We start from the raw sequence: 22,305 nt of genomic DNA on the forward strand, positions 1-22,305 counted from the left end.
AATAGTCTGACTAACACTTTCTGACGAATGAATCTTTATTTTGTTACATAAATGCATCTATTTGCAAGACTAATGTGAAAACATTTCATTAATACATTCCACAATAAGCAAAAGATATAGAAATGAATAAGCAATTTATATACTCTCAAAGTTGATTCATATTTCTTATAATAAACTCGTTTGTTTCTTTATAAGGCACTGGGGAATGTTAAGTAGGGTGTAGCTAATAAGATTAAAGAAGTGAACAGAAACCTTGTTCTTTCCGTTTGATTTTGTCGATGAGGTGTAGTAAGTAGGTTTGATGAATAAAATAGGAAGCTTTTGATTGCGGTTTGTGGCATGTCTTCACTTTTTGAATGGGCGTGTCTTTTTTCGTCCAAATTTTTTATATATTGACTATGCAAAAGAAAAATTCAAAAAGAATCATACATTTTTGTTAGAAGTCCTATATCGACTAGAAATAAGATAAGATCAATTTATAATATATAAGTGGATACAAACCTTACCTTAAGTTAGACTTAAAATTCACTTCTTAACATGATATCAGTTATGATTAAAACTTATCTTATCGATATTTGTTATCTATTAGACATCTTGTTTTATTCGTTATTAGACTGTTATGAGATCATCTATTAATGTCTAGATGATGTTCGGTTTTATATAGTTAAGTTAGACTTAAAGTCTATTTTTTAACGCATCTTAATAATACAAAAAATACTCAAATAATTATTTATAAAGTAGTGAAGGTAGAGTAGTAGATTATTATTAGCATTATTATTATTATTATTTAAAAATAATATTGATGTAAGATGTGGTAGGGAGGGATAAGGAATTAGGTAGTGCGGTGGAAGATAGTGAATAAATAAATAGAAGGAAAAGAAAGAAGATGAATAGAAGAAGAGGGGAGTGTCCCATGAGCACGAGGTTGTCATCATCTCTTTCTTTTTTGTCCACACACACACAACACAACAAAACACATAACACAGTCAATAAACGTCTCTTTACTCAATTCATATCCCATCGCAATTCGCAATGCAATCGATACTACCCATTGCCTTTTCCTCCCTTACTAATTATCACCACTAATATTCTTATCATCTTCACACCTTTTTACTTCTATATCATCAACTTCATTAATCACATATTATCCAAATTATTTCCAACTTTTCAATTATTTTACTTTCAAATTTTTAAAAATAAAAAAAATATAATCGTTTTAATTCAATAACATCATATTTTTCTTACAATATTAACTTGGTAATACCGTTTTATATATAAAAAAAGCTTAATATAATTAAATTAAAATTTATTTTTAAAGACAAAAATATATGAAAGTTTGTATCAATATATGTGTTAGCATTGTTAATATTTTTAAACGGTAAAATAAATTTATTGACCCTACGTTATCAATATATTTAATTCTTAAAACTATATATTAATTTTTTATTGTATTTTTCTCAGGATTTATAGCGTTTCTTTTGAACCTAGTATTAAAATAAGAAATATAACTGGCTTCTTAATGAGATATTAAATATTTATATAGATATTTTAATTATTTTTGTTTGGAAGCACAGGGTACAGAAAGAAACCCTTTAATCTCATTTATTGCTTTATTCTTTGGCTCAGAATTTTATATTGATATATTAAGGTAACCGTGTTTCTTTCGTGTCTTCGTTCTCCTTTCTGTTCCTACAACGAATGCTCGGACACATTGCAATAATCTGTTGAAAAGGGTTGAACTTGGACGCACGAAAGACACCATGTCCAACCATGATGACATGAACCCTTTTGATCAAATGGACGAAGACGATTTCTTTGATGAAATTGATTACCAAAACCATGGTGGGGATGCTGCTCTTGATGAATATGAAATGGTTTGTTTTTTTTTCATTTCATATTCTCTTTTTAGGTTTGCTTTTTTATTTTTAATTTTTAGTTGTTTTATGTATCTATTCATTGAACTGAGAGGGAGTTTTTTTTTTTTTTTTTTGTGTGTGTTTGGTGATTGGAACAGCTTACTAAGGTGACTGATACATCAGCTGCTCAGGCAAGAAAGGGAAAGGACATTCAGGGAATTCCATGGGAGAGGTTGAACATATCAAGGGAAAGGTACAGGTTGACAAGGCTTGAGCAATACAGAAATTTTGAGAACATTCTTACATCTGGGGATGCTGTGGACAAGGTCTTTTCCTTTCTGTTTCTTCTTTGCCCTTTTTTATTGTCCTTTGTTTAGGGTTGTTGGGAGGAGGGAAATAGGAGTGAATTCGTTTGACTAAATGTTTTGATGTTCAAAGTTTATTTATTTATTTATTTATTTTTCTCCTATTTCGGGTCCCAGGAGTCCAAGCAAATGGAGAAGGGTGGCAACTACTATGAATTCTTCTATAACACAAGAATGGTTAAGCCTACCATCCTTCATTTTCAGGTTTGTTGACTTTTTCATTTGGTGATGCACCTAGTTATTTTTCTGCGATTTGAATGGCTGATTACCTTTGCTTTAACATGACTTGAAAGTTGAAACATGAGCGTGTGCAAGTATATTTGTTGTTTGGGTTGTTTCCTGTGTTATATAATTAACCAAATGTTATGGATTGTGTGTGGCTGTACTTCTTGTACATTGATTTTCTTCGTGGACATTGAGAAACAACAGTCCTGTAGAAGATGGATTGGGTTTGTTTTATATTATATATCAAATAAAAGTAACACAAGCATGTGTCCATTTTCATTGGACACAACGGTTCTGTTTCTCTGTATAGTTTGTGGTCTTACAAAAGTAGGTTTGCATTCCTTACCTAAATGATTTTCAAGCTTAATCTAATGGATTTTACTGAAGAAGGAAAAAGTCTTCCCTAGTGACATTTTTTTGTGACATGCAGCTGAGAAACTTGGTATGGGCAACTTCAAAGCATGATGTCTACCTTGTCTCCAACTACTCAGTTAATCACTGGTCATCTATAAGTGGTACCTTGTCCGAGATAATCAATTTTGCGGGGCACGTGGCCCCTACGGAGGTAATGCAGTCTCTTACACAATCTTGTTCATCTATAAAGATAGAGGAATTGAAATGTTATTTGGGTCTTTTCGGTGCTTTATGAATGCAAGACTTATTCGGAACCTACAGTTGATCAGTATACATGTATGGTTAATGAATCAGAGAAGTTATCATGGTTCTTTTAGAAAACGATTTAGTTGAGAGCGCAAATTATAACGAATTTTATACTAGAACACAATCTAAATGGCTTCAGCATTGCTTTATTTAAGTATACATATCTTATTTCTTTGCTTTACTTAACTGTGCATTCTTTGGTCTTGTAGAGACATGTAGGAAATTTGTTGGAAGGATTTTCTCAGACCCAGATTAGCACATTGGCTGTCAAGGATAAACTTCTTGTTGCTGGTGGCTTCCAAGGAGAGCTTACTTGTAAGGTGAGTCCACATGATTTATGCTTCCGATACTCTGTTAAAAGATGAATGACTTTGTATTATTAATAATATATTTATATATTGCTTGAACATCTATCCATTGGAAGACATTAAATTTTCTTGAATGTGCGGGTTGCTGTGAATAAATTCTCCCATTTAAAATATATGGCAGGTGGTCATAAAGGGCTACGTGTTCATTAAAAGAATAGCAGGTTATCAATATGGAATCAATGCTATGTAGGGTTTTGTTGATAGCTGGTCCTTTGCATTAAGTTACTAAAAGTTTGTGTGTTAACTCACTCTTATTGTGCAAAAATTTCATCTTTTGATATGATTTTTATATGTTCTAAAGAGGGAAACATTTTTGTTAGATTTCATTTTCTGTTAGATTCCCTGTTAAATATTGTTGAACTTTGACTTTGAGGACTGGTATATAGATTTACTAGAGAATCTTATGAACAAAAGATCTGTTTGGATCAGTTAGGCTCAAAAAAGTGTTTCTTGATATTCATTTTTGTTTTACTGATAATTGCTGGAATACCATCCTATTTTCACTTTAAAATTACTACCTCTACTTGTGAGGAGCTTGGTCTCCCTTATTTCTAAACTCTTGTTTCTATCATAATTCACAATAACTTCTCAATCAAGCTCAACTTAATCACTAGGCTTAACTTGTAGTTAATCACCCTTCTTTTTTTGGGGGTCAAACCTTCCTTTGTTTGCACATCTTGCGTAGATATTTCGGATTCTATGATTGTGGTGTTTTACTTTTTCTCCTTTGTTCTCTTCTTGGGGCTTCCTTCTATTTGAGTTGGCAATATATACTTAGTATATAGATTAATTGTTCCGTGTTATTGGGTATGTGATAGGAATTATTGCTACTACGCAAGCCAACTATTCTCCCCAATTCTCAATTTTATCATACTAAGATTAGGATTGTGTGATGCAACTTATAGTGTCTATTCTGAATGCAGCGTTTGGATCAGAAGGGAGTAAGCTTTTGTACACGGACCACACATGATGATAATGCCATAACAAATGCAATTGAAATATATGACAGCTTGAGGTATTTTTCATACCAAGTTATATTTGTCTCTGTTTGAAACATGAACATGGCTTGACATGAAAACTTTTGCAGTGGTGCAACTCATATTATTGCTTCCAATAATGATTGTGGTGTGAGAGAATATGACACAGAAAGGTTTCAGCTTTTGAATAACTTCCAGTTCTCTTGGCCAGTGAATGTAAGCACCTCTAAGAGAAATCTGACTTATGCAGTATATTTTTTTTATTTTATTTTCTTTTTCAATTGCTGCTTGTTAGCTAATTATTCTCTCACTCAGGTTCATTTCAATTTCCCTTTCTTATAGTTCCTTCTTTCTTTTTTTCAGTTGGTTAGAAGAAAATATAATAGAAAGAAAAAAAAAACAGTACCATAAGTTTCAGGATAAGAACTCTTAGAACTTAAAAAGAAAACCAAAACAAAGACACCAAAATACTCAAGTCCTATAACTGTAAAGCCTAGTTAGTGTAGGAGTGTTGTCCAATCTCGTTGCATATCTTATATGTTGATTCCATGAAATAATGATGAACAATAAAGAGAAACCGCGTACGCAATACTCTACCCATGACAAATTTAAAGGATATGATGTACCCTTGTAATAAAAAATACAAGCATTCCTTTCAACTCACATGCACACAAACTATCCAGCCACATTGTTTTGATTTTCATTTTTTTTGTATTTCCAAACCCTTAAAAGGGGACACGGAGAAACTGATTCATCTCACTTGGACAAACTCATTTCTTGCTCAAAAAGTTGACCTTTGAAGAAGCTTTTGATTTCCAAATGGACTTATATGGAGATAATTTTTCCCTTGTAGGAGGATAAGTGAGAAATTGAAATAAGAGTTGTTTGAAATTTTGAAAAATACCACAGGAATTCAGATTCCAAATGGCATGTCTTGATTAAAAGGGGAAGTAGAGCATAATCAATTAAAGCCAAAGATGGATTGAAGTTAACTAGTTTCCATGTTAAATTTTTTCTTCTACTGTTTGATTGTCTTAAACTGATTTTCTTGATTTGAGCATGGCAGTTGCATTCACAATTTGTATGAACTTCAACTATTTTTTCTACATCATTTGTACTTCCAAGAAAATGCAGTTTTGATCTGCCTTGATTCCTTATGCAGCACACATCAATCAGTCCAGACCGTAAGCTTATGACTGTTGTTGGAGATAACCTAGATGGGCTGCTGGTGGATCCTCAGAATGGGAAGGTACTTGGTTTCTCTTCATCATACATTGTGTTGGAAATTTTTGTTCAAGTATATTCTTTTTGTCTTTTTCCCAGTGAATGCTGTCTTTGGTTTAGTTCATGCATTTGCTAATAGAGCTGTATGGGTAGTGAATGTGAAACAAGTAAAACTTTCATTGAACTTATATGCTATATGATATGGTCATACGGGTATTCATTGTTAAACATCTCCAAGGGATAGTGAATGCATGCTAGATATGAAAAGTGTTGGGAAAGGGAGATGAAGATACGAATGTAATGAAATTAAGCATTATGTAGTTAGTTACCTTGTAGTTTTATACTTTCCAAAAACAGCATACCATGCTGAAGAAACTTCCACTAACATCTTTGTGACTTGTTTGATTTCATAGACTGTTGCAACTTTGGTCGGTCATCGAGATTACTCTTTTGCTTCTGCATGGCATCCCAATGGATGTACCTTTGCAACGGGGAATCAGGATAAGACTTGCAGAGTATGGGATGTTAGACACTTGTCTTCTCCTGTTGCCATTCTCAGGGGTAACCTAGGCGCAACCCGTTCTATTCGGTTTTCTTCAGATGGTCAATATATGGTGGTTGCTGAGCCTGCAGATTTTGTGCACGTTTATAGCACAAAGGCAGACTACAAAATACGGCAAGAGATTGATTTCTTTGGGGAAATTTCTGGGGTTTGTCTGAGTCCTGATGATGAGTGTATGTATATTGGAATCTGGGACAGGACATATGCAAGCTTGCTACAGTATAATAGGAAGCACCAATATCAATATCTTGATGCCTACTATTGATCTTTATTCCTGCCAGTTGATTTAGGAAAAATCATTGATGTTGATTTATAGAGCAGTTTGATATTCTAGGTCCTTCTCCTTTCTCAGTACTTGATGTAGGTCAGTCTGATTAATCAAGACCACAGCATCATAAGATAGTTGTACAATGCAATCATGCCTCACCTTACCTTTATTTCTGAGTTTTTGATGTGAATGCCACCTGCAGAAATCACAAAACTGCATGGTTTTAATGTTATATACATAGTCTTCATCTGCATCCAACATTGATTATAGTTTGGTTTATGTTATTTGGAAAGCAAATGGTGTTCGGCTAAGCAACTTCTAAGATGTGGCCGTGCCTTGGCATGTTGAATGTCCTTTTTCTGGATAAATGCTTGGAACAAATTCTTCACTGGTATGTATGTTTTATGTGGACTTAACTAAGTAAAAAATAACTGCAAGTTAATTAGTGTAGTTTATATGAAAATGGTATGTTGAAAACATTTCTCTCCTTTTCTAAATAGTTTATATGTTGTTCATTAAGGAAACGTCATTGAATGCTTCGGGCATCAAGTCTTGTCTTAATATGAATTGAAATCCATGAGAAGGTAAAGAGAATAATAGTAAGAAGAAAGTGAAAAAATGACTTATATGTGGAAAGGAAACTAAAATGGATAGAAAAATGGTGATGGGTAGTGTGGAAAAACGATGATTTTAAAAAGGAAACTAAAAATATCTTTAATATTTTAAAACCATTTGTTTCATTCGATTTTTTACATACGAGAACTTGATTTTTTGTGAGTGAAATTTAAAAAAGATGAATTTTCCATCTTCAAGTCTTCTTCATGATTGGAGAGAATTTCATACTGGGTTTCTTCCAAATTTAAGTTCAATTTTCGATTAGCAAATCCAATTTTCTCTACCAAATGTCTTCTACTATAAATTCATTTTTGAGCAAATTTTATTAGATAACTTCGTTTTTTTTATCAAAAATTATCATAGTAAAATTTATTGAGTCTATTGTTCTATTTCCTACGAGACTATTATCATACCACTTATAAATATATAATTTGATCTAGTTTTATACTTATAGTGAGGTTTTCAAAAGAATTATGTGGAGGAAAGGTTTGAAATTGAATGGTATAACACTGTACTGTTCAGCTGACCCATATGGAACATCATCATCACCTTGAACTGATAAGAAAACATTTATTTATTTAAGAACACTTAATAAACTGAAAAGTTGTGTGAAGTGATTTGGTGGTATATTTTTCTTCCTCTAAACACATGGTAGAGTATGATATAAGGAAAAGAATATGTGAACAACAGACAAAAATGGAAAGTGGGAAGGTTCCTGGTTTTAATGTGTTGTCATGCAGATAATAAGGAGATAAAGTGCATGAAATTGAGGTAAAGCTGAGAAAACAAATATGCAGAGATAAAAAACACACACACACATTGAAATGTGGGTGATTTCCTAGGAGTTAATGTTGTTAGCTAGGAAGCTGATCAATAACATACATTTTCTTTGAGAACAACTTAGTGACATATCACATCACATAAAAATGCAAAAAAAAAAAAAATAGAATGAATGATTCTCCATTATTTCCATCAAAATGCCCCTATTTTATTTTTCTTCTCTGTTTAAAATAAAGAAGTGAGAAAAAATATAGAAAATAATATTTTAACACCAACTTTTGATACTATTTTGATATTGTATACATGTTAAAACATGATTAGACGATTTTAAATTAAAAAAAATTAAAAAAAAAACATATTTAAAAGAAAAAAACTAATTATTTTTTTTTAATTTGAAATCATCCAACCCACTATGCAATGTCAAAAAATTAGTATTAATATATATTTTAAAAAGAAATAGACACCATTTATGAGCAACAAAGTACCAACTTATCATTCAGAGTTCAAAATGTAGACAAAAGAAGAACAGAATAATAAAGTAGATTTCGTCATCCTTCATCACCCAGCAGAGTTAAATATTAAATAACCACATTATTTAATACATATTATAAGGATAAAATAATTATAGAAAGACGAAAACTTTTATAATTTTTTAAAAAAAATAAAAAAAATAAAATAATTATAAAAAATAATTTTAAATGAATATAAAAATATATATGTCAAAAGTATATTTTTTTACAGTAAGTGTCTTGTCAGAAAAGGAAAAATTTTGTCATATTTTTTTGAGATCAATTGTTCTTCTAACACAACATTTTAAGTTATTCTACTTTAAATATTTTAACTAATATAGTTAGATTCTTTTAACGTAGCATATTGAAATAATAAAAACCCTACCAAAAGAGTTTGAGATTTTGTTTATTTAGTATTGAATCAGCACATTTTCATAGGAAAGATTTTAGGCAAAATAGAAAAGAAAAATGTCTGTTCTGTTTGACTTGTTTTAACTGTTATAACTAAAAGATTTTATGATAAAGATTGAATCTTTGGGAATGGAGATGATTTAGAAAAAGGAAATTAAAATAGGGTTTTGAAGGGATGAAATTTGACAGAGGCAATTGGAAAAATGGGGACAAAAAGACAGAGAAAGAGAAAGTGTGACAGAAGAATCCCGTGAATGAATTTTGGATCTTATGTTCTGATTTGTGACCACATTCACGCGCAACCCATGTTCGTTGGACCCACACCACACCAACAAAACAAATATATTTTCTTTTTTTTCTTGTATTTATTGAAAAAATAAAAAAAAATTAAATAAATAACTGTGTTGGATGTCTTACACATAAAAGAAATAGTTATAATTAAAAATAACTTTGAAAAAAAAAACAATTTATACCCTAAATAATGAAATCTTGTTATATTTTGTTACATATATATGTTTATCCTAAATGGTTATAAATATAGTAGTTTAGCAGGAAAAGTAGTAAATTAAAACCGAAATATTTTTTTCATTTGATTGAGATTATTTTTTGATGACAAAGATTAGATAAGTAAAATCATAATTAAATTATAGTTTTTTAATCTAATGATGAGTTATCCAACAATTACTTAAACTAACTAAGACAATATGAGAGTTATCATTCAACTTGATATGATTATATTCCTTAGCATTTGTTGATTATGCTAATGCTAAACTTAATGACATTTAAATATGGTGACCTATGAATTCTAGGGTTTTACAAAAGTGTCTTGAGACTCCAACCTTTGGATTTTATTACAAATTTAATGAATAGGTACAACTTACAAATATTTAAAAATATATTGTAAAATGTGTGGGGAAAAGCTTTTTCTAAGTAATATTTCATTAAATTCAATTCAATTACTATTACTCTTTATGGGTGATTATAGTTTTAGATAGTATTCAAAGAATATAGAAATTAATCATCAAAACAAATCCATCATTACTTGTTCAAAGAATGAAAATTTCCTTTATCTTTTAGTAAGTTAAAACAAACAAGAGTACACTTTTTGTTTTTAAATTATTAATCATTTCAATTTTTGTTAAGTTTTCAATTAGTGGCACAAACCCAAAAAACTTACTAGAAAAAAAAAAAAAAAACATAGTAGATAGTATGTTGCTAACAACCCTGGTGATGGAATGAAAATAAAGTTATATAAACAATATATCTACTAATATTGTGAAAGTTTTTTATTCCCTCTAATTAGAACTATAAAGTTGTATTTATTATTAAATAAGTATTGATTTGACAAAAACATAAAATATAACTTCAGTCAAATATAAAAAATAGGAATAAATAATGCATACTAGCAGTGTAAAAAGCATGTATACATTTTTATTTCACACTTAACCTATTAATCTATAAATTAACAAGATGAAAACATTTAGGATTTTATATATAAATGTCTTAAAATATGGTAAAATTTTAAATAATGATAAAATAACATATATTTTATATTTATTTAACACATATAATGATAAAATAGTTATAAAAAAAATATTTTTTAAGAAAAATAAATAAAAAAGTATGTAAAAAAATTGTGTGTAAAATATCATTTCTTTAAAATATGTGATGTGATTGAAAGCAAAAGATTCTTGTGATAGCTTAAACTGAACTATGAAAAAGTTACAGTGGAAAAGTACAATTAATAAACGACTTTGCTTCATCATCACACAGTCTTTTCATGGTACACTTTACTGCACATTCATGGATTCTGCACAGTAAAAAACAAAATGGAAAATCTTACAACATTTTCACATAAAATAAATGTTATCTTTTTATTAATTTATTATTTATTTGTTATTATATTAATATATTCTAAATTTAATTAAAAAATAATAAGTGTTATATATGTTAAAATATTATTAAAGATTTCTGTTAATATATTATTATTTACTAAAATTCATTTATTGTACGGATTTTTGAAAAGGAACTGCCGAGCACAATACATTTTTCTTGGTCTATAAGATAATAAGTTTTATTGTAGAAATAAACAAATTGAATAATATAATAAAAAAATTGTGAATTATTGTGAAGATTTTGAGTATATATTAGTGAAATTAAATATAATATATTATTGTGAAGATTTTAAGTTGTTAATATTGACAACTTCAAGATAAGTGAAAAATCTGGTATTAGATAAAAATAAGTAATAGGAATAATTTATAAGAATAGTTTGTTTATATTTAATTGATGATAATTTTTTTTTTGTGTGTATTTTCTCCTGAAACATATTAGTAGTATCATAATTTAGTTGATCTTAATAACAACTTGAATAAAAATGATATAAAATAAGTAAAAGTTCTATAAAGTTTAAGAATTTTTTACATTACAAAAATGTTCATTTAAAAAAAATATCTCATTCATTAGTATTTATATGATGTCTCTCCTTGAAAGACATTACAATAATTTCCTTGGGTTTCAATTGTGTGGGTGTGGAAAAAAATCTTTCTTAAAAGACCCACAAACAACTAATAATGAATCATAACATTTAAAAAAAATTATATGTAACTTTTCACATTAATTATATATTTCTAACTATGTTAGAAGTTTTAAAAAACAGAAATGTATTAACTTTGACATTATTGGAATCAATTACATTCAAATTCATTATTTGTTGTCAGAATATAGACTTTGGAAACATTGCAGGAAAGGTAAGTTAAAAATGTTAATAAAAAGAAATTTGACAAAGGAAGTAAAAATTTAAAGAGATTTATATAGTAACATTATTGTTAAGAATATTTAGTCCTCTTGCTTTTCAAACTTTATATATTATAATAAGCTTAAAACAACAATTATAGTAACAAATAAGAGAATATTAACAATATTAACTAAAATTTATCAGAAATCACAGTTTTACATCTCAGATTTTTATATTTCCTGAATTACACTTATCTGACAGATGAAAATTCTACCTGAAGTAAAGATATTCACATAAAAATCTCCATATTCTGTTACCATGGAAGTAAAAGTGGTAGCTTTCATGTGTTACCTCACCTAGGAAGATGAGACACTGAAAATTTGAATCTGATTTTCATTTCACAAGATAGCAACATGGTTTTTGTCACCTTCTGCCATAGCTATAGCTATAAGATAGCTATAAGATATCTCTTCATCTACAGCAAAGCATTCTTATAATAATAGACTGATTATGACTCAGACTAAACAATATTTGCAACCAAAAAATTCTCATGACGTACTTCAATTATTTAATTTTCTTCTGCATAATTTTATCATTCACTTTCTTATTTCTTATACACTTTTGTCTAAGCTATATATTAACATTTTCTAGTTATCTAGTTGCTGCTATATTATTTTTTATTGCATGTATACCAAATAGAATATTATTTTCATTTGAACTAGCATCTCTCTCTAATAAATCAGAGTTTATTGTTGCAGATTCGAGATTCTTTTCTCTAGATTGAAGAGTGACTATTTTTCTTTTCTCAAACAAACCACACAGCATTTTGCAGAGACAAGAGAAGGAAGTGTCATAGTATCAGTAGTTTAAACTAAAAAATGGTTCCTCCTCATAGAGGCATCAAGATCAATGCATCATATCATTCAACAACACCATTCTCACCAATAAAAAAAAACTGTTCATAATTTGAATGATAGTAAAACTACAAAACCTCACAAGGAAACAGTTAACACGTATATACATGTTCACAAAATTATTCTTGAATTTACACTAAAAAAATGCATATTTAACTGACTGAATATTCGAAAAGGAGAGAAAGGAAAGGCACAGGAGGTAGAGGTTGTAGGACACGACAAAGGCTTGTTTGGACAAAGGCCTTGTAAGGTGTAATGGGGTGGCAATTTGTCAGTAGCTTAGCCACGTCTGTTGGACCAAAACTGTTTGATCACGGACTACACTAACAATACCATATTCACCCATTTTTTGCTTTCTTCAATAGCCATTTCTGTAAAATATTCTTCTCTCCTTCTCGTGAGCTCACATGTAAAATCGTTTTCGCAAATGTAGTGTAACATCTACCAGTCATTACAGTTTTCACATACTATGCTATCCCAAAGAGAAATAAACCATCATCGTAGCTGACTACTAAAGATAGAAAGATAACTCCACCAGCCCCATCAAGAGGAAGAAGGACGAGAATGAGTATTTCTCAGTTTCGATCGAGAGTTTTGAGTTTTCTGATTTCAGTTTCCTGTTTTCTGACATGCTTGGGAAACAATGACGTGCCTGTCCAGTTGAATGATGATGTTCTTGGCTTGATTGTGTTCAAATCAGACCTTCAAGACCCTTCTTCTTATCTTGCTTCATGGAATGAAGACGATGCCAGTCCATGTTCATGGCAGTTCGTGCAGTGTAATCCTCAGAGCGGAAGAGTTTCTGAGGTCTCATTGGATGGCTTGGGATTATCTGGGAAGATTGGAAGAGGGCTTGAGAAATTGCAGCATCTTACTGTACTGTCCCTTTCTCATAACAACTTGAGTGGGAGTATTAGTCCATCTCTTACTCTTTCCACTACTCTTGAGAGACTCAACCTTAGTCACAATTCTCTTTCTGGTTCAATCCCTACTTCTTTTGTGAATATGAATTCAATAAAGTTTCTTGATCTTTCTGAGAATTCATTCTCGGGATCAATCCCTGAGAATTTTTTTGATACTTGTTCTTCCCTTCATCACATTTCTCTAGCTAGGAACATGTTTGATGGGCAGGTTCCTGGTTCACTGTCTAGGTGCTCCTCATTGAATAGCATTAATCTTTCCAATAATCGTTTCTCTGGTAATGTGGACTTTAACGGGATTTGGTCACTAACCAGGCTTAGAACTTTGGATCTATCCAAGAATGCCTTATCTGGGTCTTTACCTAATGGAATTTCATCCATACATAACTTCAAGGAGATCCTATTACAAGGTAACCAGTTTTCAGGTCCTTTATCCACTGATATTGGATTCTGCCTGCATCTGAGTAGGTTGGATTTTAGTGATAATCAGTTCAGTGGAGAACTACCTGATTCACTTGGGAGGCTTAGTTCTTTGAACTATTTCAAGGCATCAAATAATTTTTTCACCAGCGAATTCCCTCAATGGATTGGTAACCTTACCAGTCTGGAGTACCTAGAGCTTTCAAACAATGAGTTCACTGGAAGCATCCCACAGTCAATAGGGGGACTGGGATCACTGTCTCATCTGGGAGTTTCAAGTAACAAGCTTGTTGGAACTATTCCATCATCACTAAGTTCCTGCACGAAGTTATCTGTGATCCATCTCAGAGGCAATGGTTTCAATGGCACCATTCCAGAGGGTTTGTTTGGCCTAGGATTGGAGGAAATAGACTTGTCCCGCAATGAATTGAGTGGCTCAATTCCAGCAGGATCAAGCAGGCTCTTGGAAACTCTAACCAGCTTGGATCTTTCAGATAACCATCTCCAAGGGAATATCCCTGCAGAAACTGGTCTTCTTTCAAAACTACGTTATTTGAATCTGTCTTGGAATGATCTTCATTCACAGATGCCTCCAGAATTTGGCCTCCTTCAGAATCTAGAAGTTTTGGATATTCGAAACAGTGGCTTGCGTGGTTCAGTTCCAGCAGATATATGCGACTCAGGCAATTTAGCTGTCCTCCAACTAGATGGAAATTTATTGCAAGGGAATATTCCCGAAGAGATTGGGAATTGCAGCTCTCTTTACTTGCTGTATGCATCCTATTTCTGAAGCCTAAGTTTTAGTTTTGGTGCACGTCTTTTTTGGAAGATACTAATTTGTTCTACTTTTATGCAGGAGTTTGTCTCACAATAACTTGACTGGTTCAATCCCGAAGTCCATGTCAAAGCTAAACAAGCTAAAAATCCTCAAACTGGAATTCAATGAACTAAGTGGAGAGATACCAATGGAGCTTGGAATGCTTCAGAGTCTACTTGCTGTGAATATATCATACAACAGGCTCACAGGCAGGCTTCCTACAAGTAGCATATTTCAGAACTTGGACAAAAGTTCCTTGGAAGGAAACCTGGGTCTATGCTCACCCTTGTTGCAGGGTCCGTGCAAGATGAATGTCCCCAAGCCACTGGTGCTTGACCCAAATGCCTATAACAGCCAAATAAGCCCTCAAAGGCAAAGAAACGAATCATCTGAGTCAGGATCGGTTCACCGCCACAGGTTTCTTAGCGTATCTGCCATTGTAGCGATATCTGCATCTTTTGTGATTGTATTAGGAGTGATTGCTATTAGCCTGCTTAATGTTTCTGTGAGGAGAAGGCTATCATTTGTGGATAATGCTTTGGAAAGCATGTGCTCAAGCTCTTCAAGATCAGGGAGTCCAGCCACAGGAAAGCTGATCCTGTTTGATTCCCAGTCCTCACCTGATTGGATCAGCAATCCCGAGTCCTTGCTCAACAAGGCATCAGAGATTGGAGAAGGAGTCTTTGGAACCCTCTACAAGGTTCCATTGGGATCACAAGGTAGAATGGTCGCAATCAAGAAGCTTATATCCACAAACATAATCCAATATCCAGAAGACTTTGACAGGGAGGTAAGAATCCTAGGGAAAGCAAGGCACCCAAATCTAATAGCATTGAAAGGATACTATTGGACTCCTCAATTACAGCTTTTAGTAACTGAGTTTGCACCAAATGGTAGTTTGCAAGCCAAGCTGCATGAAAGGCTTCCGTCTAGTCCTCCTCTTTCTTGGCCTATAAGGTTCAAAATTTTGCTTGGAACAGCAAAAGGGATTGCTCATTTGCACCATTCTTTCCGTCCACCAATCATCCACTACAACATAAAGCCAAGTAACATTCTGCTAGATGAAAACTGCAACCCCAAGATCTCAGATTTCGGGTTAGCTCGGCTTCTGACAAAGCTAGACAGGCATGTGATGAGCAATAGGTTTCAGAGTGCATTAGGATATGTGGCACCGGAATTGGCGTGCCAGAGCCTAAGGGTGAATGAGAAATGTGATGTGTATGGTTTTGGGGTGATGATCCTTGAGCTGGTGACAGGTAGGAGGCCAGTGGAGTATGGTGAAGACAATGTGCTTATACTGAATGACCATGTGAGGGTGCTGCTTGAGCAAGGTAATGTGTTGGAATGTGTGGATCAAAGTATGAATGAGTACCCAGAAGATGAGGTATTGCCTGTTCTAAAGCTGGCGATGGTATGCACTTCTCAAATTCCTTCTAGCAGGCCAACTATGGCTGAAGTGGTGCAAATACTGCAGGTCATTAAAACACCAGTTCCTCAAAGGATGGAAGTGTTTTGATGCGATATGCTTTCTGATGAACTAGCTTGTCATATAGAAAAACATATGTTAACTACTAAGATTTTTTCTCTTTATGTTGTGTATCCTTTTCAATTTCCTTAATAGCCATTTGGTTTATGTTGATTGTTCTTTCAAGTACAAGCAGATTTTCCTCGTATAAATGGAAATCGCTATATAAATCCGTTATTCTCAACTCTTGATTTCTCTTTAAATGACAAGCTTTATGGATTTCATTTACCCCACTTTTAATCCTGTTACAAACGACGTCAATTTAGACATGTTATTCATCGGAGAGGACAGCGTGAGTTCTAGGAAAGAAAAGTTTACCAGGTAAGAAAATGGAATTTAAGAACCAAAACTTACGCATTGTTATAAACGTAACTTTAATCCGGCAACATACACAGAAGAAGAATGCTAGCTTTACTGTCTTTTTTGTTTGTTTTTATGAATGGTTAGGATTTAGCTATACCGAATAAAATCAGTAATTTCCAACCAATCGTAAAGGCTTCCACAAAATGTAAAATGTTTCTATTACTGCGCATTCAAAGGTAAAAGGCTTCCTTAAATACGTATCCTGCGCATTACAAGGCCCACTTGGATTTTCAAAAAAGTAATTTTCTGCCATTAAATGCAAGAAAGTGCGAGCATTGGTCTTCTAACTTCAACTCAAGGAGCCTCCTTATTTTCCTTAAAGGTGTTATATTTTCCACAAAAATAATGAATTAGCTGGTAAATACAACTGGATGCTCAATTTTGTGATAACTCAATAACAAGCAAGTGGCTCAGCATGTATCTCCAAAGAACAGATTATACAGGCATATATAATGGATGGGTTCAAAAATAAACAAAAATTGCGTCGCCTTAAAATCATAATACTCTAATTTACTGCCAAATTCACCAGAAAAGTCTCGGTACTATATGGAAAAGAAATTGGACTAAACCATAAGAATGGCAGACAAAAATTGCGTTTTCAATCCTCATGCAAAGCCTTCATCAAATACAGCCTGTTAAAGCTCTGCCCTGACACCCTGCAGAACATGCAACAGAATGTATGGAAGATTAAACTCAATCGGCTAGAGAAGACAATTACAAGAAATAAAATAAAGTCAGAAACTTCAAATCGGTAACTTCGTATATTTGCTCCTCAAACATGAAAAAAGAGGAGCACGGTCATCATCACGTACCCATTGATTTGATTACAGTAGTTGGAAATTTGATTTGTTATGAGGAAGCTCTCCAACCGTGATGGCTCGGGGAGGGGCTTGAAAACGGGATTTGAAGGATCTTCTTCTGGCAAGGGCTCTTCTCCAGCAGCTTTACGAGCCATGTTCTCCGCCCTATTATTTCAAAAACAAAAATATATAATATGCACAAACAATATTTGAAAACAAGGGATAAGCTATCTATTGCTACCATTAATTTTCATGGGTGTGCTTAAAATAAAAGACAGCCAATGATAAAATTGTTAATCAGGACTGCGAATATTCAAAGACTGCTGGATTTCCATAATGTTCGGTTGAAAGTAAAAGTTAAAAATTGTGCTACAATTACCAAACATACATTTATCATTTATTGGATATGGGATTTCAAAAATAAAAAACGATAAAGCATAAAGCAAAGTATTACGATGGCAATGGTCCAGCCCCTCCAAAAGAAAAAACAGAAAATCACTATTTCCTAACATATAATACATTGATCATCATATCATACCCATAGCACATGCAATGAGAGAGATGTAGAGGGAGGGGACCATTTCAAAAATATAATAATTTAGTTTCTTGTCCTTATATTTTTGACTCTGTATGATTAGGTGTAAGAGTTTATCCCTTCAACCACAGTTCATTTAAAACTTGGCAAAAACTAAGAAATAGAGAAAAAGTACATGACAAAGAAAAACTGCTATTCTGCTGATTCAGTAGCAATTCAAAGGAATCACAGGTCACAATTCTTCCCAATAAACAATTGTGCTTCCTACCTCCGGTGCTAAATTAACAGTGGATAAAATTGAGTTCACACAACTATGATAACAATGGAGGTTATAAGTTGTCTAATGACATGCACTGAGAAAAACATAATGTATAATATTCATCCAATACATGTAAATGGTTGTGCGGACTGGTCTTTACTTCCAAATTATGGAAAGGTATAATACAAAGTCTAACAAAGTTCTTGACCAGAAAGCAGAAAATGGTTAAAAAAATATCAAGGTATTTATGTATCAAACGTAAAAACCAGTGCTTCGAGTATAGGAGCTTGTCAGCTGTCATTGTTCAACTCGAGTCAATTTTAGAAATACAAAAATGATTGTTTTCATGTAAATTACAGTTTAATTATAGTAAGGAACAAAAATATATCCTGGTACAAAATTTAAAACGTCTAATTTGAAAATTTCTGTAAAGCTTACAACCAATATTCATGTGCTAGCTTTTTATTGTTTGCAAAATCATTGCTAAATCAGTTTAATCATAGGTGTAATCACTAGTTATTGTGTAAAACTAAGGTACTAATTCCTTAGTTTCCATTTTGTGGGTAGAGGGCTTCATAAGAAAACCAAAAAGGTGGGTAAACTCTTATGTCAAAAAAAGTTAGATAAAAACTTAAAAAGTTATTTAAATAAGCGAAATAAAATATATGCTAACAACAATATTTAAATCATTGGTGGATTATGCAGATTGGCCACCCACTATGAAGCACATTGTAGCTTCCTAAAATGGAAATCTGATACTAAATGGCTATGTATGTAGATTTCACAAAGTATTCAATAAATCATGAGAATAAACAGAATCTAAAACAATTAGAAAACCTATATTCAAAGACATGGAATCTGAATAAAAACAAAATCATTAGTGAGCAAAAAGCCTCCATTCAAACGCTGACCATCTTCAAAGAACATAAAAAACTAACTGCTGATCTATGAATTAGTCTTACAAAGAAAATATAATGAAGTTGTTACTTTTGAAGATTCTAGTTCAAAGGTAACCTTAAACGTACCTTCTCTTTTGGAGCCATGCTTGCTGCTGAGCTTGTTGACGAGACAAGCTCCTATAGTAGAATTGGAACTAAGATAGAAGAAATTTCAGTAAGTTACATTGTGAAAGAACAAAACACCCACACACAAAAAGAGCTAAAATAACCTTTTGTTGTTCTAGTGACAAGTCATCCATGCATTCTATCAAAAACTCCGTATTCCTTTCCATTAATGAACTGGTTGACAATTGCAGACGGTCATAATCACACTGCAATGGCACAAAAGCAGATGTAAACATAAAATAAATTTAAAATGACCAAAAGAATCCCTACTAAAAATCATTGTTCACCTGGGTTACTGGAGTATCAGGTTCCAGCTCAGTCATGAAAGCACTGATAAGGGCAGAATTTGAAACTTTGATCTGATATATTAAAAAAAAATGAATGGTCATCATTAATAAAAAAAACCTCCCAAAAAAATAATTCAAAACCAAAATTAATACACTTCCATACTATAAAATATGCAACAATAGTATTCATCTTAATGCCAGTAGCATTTCTAGCTCATTCCTAACTGTTGCATTAACAGATATGAAGAAGATTATTACCATTCTATTGGTCAAACCACCCAAAAAGGAAAGACAGATTCCTGGAAAAACTTACCGGTATTTCCTCAAATATATCCACCCATGATAAATTCTTCTCCCTCAATCTATTTCACAAGACAGAAAAATAAGAAATCAAATGGTTCAACTTTAGACAACAAGACACAGAAGAAAATTCATACTTCTCCCCAGTAAAATTATTGCTGCGATAGAGTTCCATGAATGAGTCAGAAAGCTTCAAGGCCTTCAGAGCCAGAACACCTTGATCAGACCTTGATGGATCATATATTATGCAAACACAACGTCTAATATTCTCCTGAAAAACATTGATAAGTTTGAAACAAAAGGTCATTCATCGGGCTTGATACTGTTGAAAATATTGTCTTCAGCAAAAAGAAAAGAAAAAATGCACAACAGACTGCATCAAAAACAAAATTTTCTATTTTAAATATCAGAATTCACTAGCTGCCATTTTTACAATAAATTGAAGTAACAGGAAACCTGAACATTGGAAAAGGCATGGCATTCACGTCATCTAGTTATATACAAACATTGGGTATGTTTGTCATTCTATATACTCCACTCAACCTCCCTGATTTCAGAAAAGACTAATTCTAAATCGAAGCAACATGATAAGCATGTTTGTAAAAATAATACAGTTAAGCATGCATAATATTTCCAATGAACCGTAAAGGGTAACTTTCTTATCTGACACAATTGGTATGGCATCGTGCCACATGATCATAAATTCATAATAGGTAACCACTCAGAAGTTCAAATCCTAGGTGGTGCACACCTTATCCTGTGTTGGCCAGTTGGGCATTATCAATTTATAGTTTCACATGTTATTATGATATAGTAATAACATCCTAATAATGGCTTCGTTTGACCCAAGCAGAATAGTCATGAGAGGCATGTTATTGTAAATATCAAACTATGGGAGCATTTGTGCATAACGTCATTTACCATGAAATCCCAGCTGAAGAAAAATTATGCAAAAATAAATAAATTAAAAAGCATTCGCTACCTGGTAATTCATAAAGGTTTCAATAAGTTCCACAGTCTGAAAGGAGCCGAGCAATGTAGATTGGTACCTGGATTCGGAGAATTATCCCATACGTAGGAGAAATTATTACAAAGAAAGAACGTCTCGAACCAAAATTTCATCACATTAGATAAACCATTAAAAGAGCAGGTATCACACACGAAAAATGGTATCTTCATCATACATACCATCCAACAGTATTGTTGTCAACATTAACCTCCCTCAGGCATCTCATCATTTCCAGCTGGTAATTAGCTCCATCAGCTTCAATTTCCTCGTCCTCCTCCCTCATCTGCGATTTTTAGCAACCAAAACAACGATGAATTTGGGAGGGCAGTGGTGAAGGATTCAAAAATGGAGAAACAAAAAGGAAAAAGTAAGGAAACATCATACTGGAAAGGGGAAACAGTTGGTAACTTCAAGAACACTGCCAACATCCAACCCAAGAAGTTGCCCAGTGACTAAAGAAGGCGAGTGGTCCTTACAATGCTTAATTATCTTAAGAATGACCTGTTAAACCAAGACACGATAGCACCAGATTGGCGTCAGTGTTTCTTCACAGAGCAGAATTAATGAATATTCACTTACAATACAAGCCACAAAAGCATATAACATGAATCCTTCTACCAGATGCCCATCAACATAATAAATGTTGTCATTTCAAAGTCCATATTATTGGAGAAAACAAGTACATATTATACACAAGCAAGAAACAAATTGAAGCTGGACGAAAGACCCTTCCAAATTAACCCCATATATACAACGGAAAAAGTGAACAACAGTGGAGCCATTGAAGTTTGTAAAGCATAGAATCCATACCAGTCCTTCAATCTGAACGACTCTAAGCGGTGGCGCAGCCTCCTCCGTCGCCGCGACTTGGAGAAAAGATCTAGTCGTAGCTGCATGCGTAAAACGAGACATCACTCAATGGCATTAAGCGAGCGAACAAAAACGAAAGAAAAACCCTAACTTAGAACAGATTGTTTGGAACGAAATCATACTTGTAGCCATGTTTTGAATCGAAAGATGCAAGACTCTGCGATAGAGTTCGGAAGAGGAAGAAACCCTAACGCACGCCGGAGCAAGAGAAGGGGTTTTGCCTGCAATTGGGTTCAAATAGTCCACAAGAAAATTATTAGCCCGATTTTAGAAATAATATAATAAAAACGACATTATAATTTTGGTTATGAAATTAACATTATCAAATTAACTTAATATATATCAAAGATCTCTAAAAACTGTTTATATATTTTATTTTTTTGGTAATAATTTAAAATGTTAATATAAAATCTATATCTATAATAACATATCATTGTAATGTTGATATATATACGAATTAATAATATTTTAAAGGTAAAATAAAATAAAAAAATAAACAGACTTTGATATGTTACCATAATATTTATATAAATTATATAATAAATCACGCTAACGAATTATTTTATAGTGTATTTAAAATAATAATAATAATAATAATATACACAAATACTATTTTTTATGATAAAACTATTCATGACAAAATTATATTCCTCTTCTTGGGAAAC

The 22,305-nt window shown here is 32.5% G+C and overlaps 3 protein-coding genes across 3 annotated transcripts; 2 read left to right on the top strand and 1 right to left on the bottom strand.

The window, feature by feature from the left end:
- The first annotated feature begins 1,627 nt into the window (after positions 1 to 1,627).
- LOC106759434 (uncharacterized WD repeat-containing protein C2A9.03) lies at positions 1,628 to 6,784 on the top strand. Its single transcript, XM_014642604.2, has 9 exons — positions 1,628 to 1,874; positions 2,015 to 2,182; positions 2,339 to 2,425; positions 2,877 to 3,011; positions 3,316 to 3,426; positions 4,398 to 4,489; positions 4,562 to 4,667; positions 5,614 to 5,700; positions 6,089 to 6,784. The coding sequence occupies exons 1-9, from the start codon at positions 1,761 to 1,763 to the stop codon at positions 6,500 to 6,502; spliced, it is 1,314 nt and encodes a 437-aa protein (XP_014498090.1). The 5' UTR covers positions 1,628 to 1,760; the 3' UTR covers positions 6,503 to 6,784.
- A 5,876-nt stretch (positions 6,785 to 12,660) lies between these two features.
- LOC106759270 (probably inactive leucine-rich repeat receptor-like protein kinase At3g28040) lies at positions 12,661 to 16,381 on the top strand. Its single transcript, XM_014642361.2, has 2 exons — positions 12,661 to 14,582; positions 14,668 to 16,381. Exons 1-2 carry the CDS (start codon positions 13,036 to 13,038, stop codon positions 16,142 to 16,144), a joined length of 3,024 nt encoding a protein of 1,007 aa, XP_014497847.1. The 5' UTR covers positions 12,661 to 13,035; the 3' UTR covers positions 16,145 to 16,381.
- Positions 16,382 to 16,859: 478 nt separating this feature from the next.
- On the bottom strand, positions 16,860 to 21,906 carry LOC106758047 (eukaryotic translation initiation factor 3 subunit H). Its single transcript, XM_014640945.2, has 12 exons — positions 21,763 to 21,906; positions 21,581 to 21,660; positions 21,155 to 21,271; positions 20,950 to 21,053; positions 20,744 to 20,810; positions 19,899 to 20,032; positions 19,775 to 19,823; positions 19,462 to 19,533; positions 19,279 to 19,380; positions 19,136 to 19,203; positions 17,329 to 17,481; positions 16,860 to 17,172 (listed from the first exon to the last, which is right to left on the bottom strand). Exons 1-12 carry the CDS (start codon positions 21,770 to 21,772, stop codon positions 17,115 to 17,117), a joined length of 1,014 nt encoding a protein of 337 aa, XP_014496431.1. The 5' UTR covers positions 21,773 to 21,906; the 3' UTR covers positions 16,860 to 17,114.
- Between the last annotated feature and the right edge of the window lie 399 nt (positions 21,907 to 22,305).

Source organism: Vigna radiata, chromosome 4 (assembly GCF_000741045.1).
Source record: "Vigna radiata var. radiata cultivar VC1973A chromosome 4, Vradiata_ver6, whole genome shotgun sequence".
NCBI lineage: Eukaryota > Viridiplantae > Streptophyta > Magnoliopsida > Fabales > Fabaceae > Vigna > Vigna radiata.

Excerpts from the sequence above, each read along its gene's own strand:
- LOC106759434 (XM_014642604.2), top strand. The coding sequence starts at position 1,761 with ATGTCCAACCATGATGACATGAACCCTTTTGATCAAATGGACGAAGAC. Across the intron at positions 1,875-2,014 it reads CTCTTGATGAATATGAAATG|CTTACTAAGGTGACTGATAC; the intron begins GTTTGTTTTTTT and ends TGATTGGAACAG. Across the intron at positions 5,701-6,088 it reads TGGATCCTCAGAATGGGAAG|ACTGTTGCAACTTTGGTCGG; the intron begins GTACTTGGTTTC and ends TTGATTTCATAG.
- LOC106759270 (XM_014642361.2), top strand. The coding sequence starts at position 13,036 with ATGAGTATTTCTCAGTTTCGATCGAGAGTTTTGAGTTTTCTGATTTCA. Across the intron at positions 14,583-14,667 it reads TGCAGCTCTCTTTACTTGCT|GAGTTTGTCTCACAATAACT; the intron begins GTATGCATCCTA and ends ACTTTTATGCAG.
- LOC106758047 (XM_014640945.2), bottom strand. Across the intron at positions 20,811-20,949 it reads GACAACAATACTGTTGGATG|GTACCAATCTACATTGCTCG; the intron begins GTATGTATGATG and ends CTCCGAATCCAG. Across the intron at positions 17,482-19,135 it reads GCATGGCTCCAAAAGAGAAG|GGCGGAGAACATGGCTCGTA; the intron begins GTACGTTTAAGG and ends TTGAAATAATAG.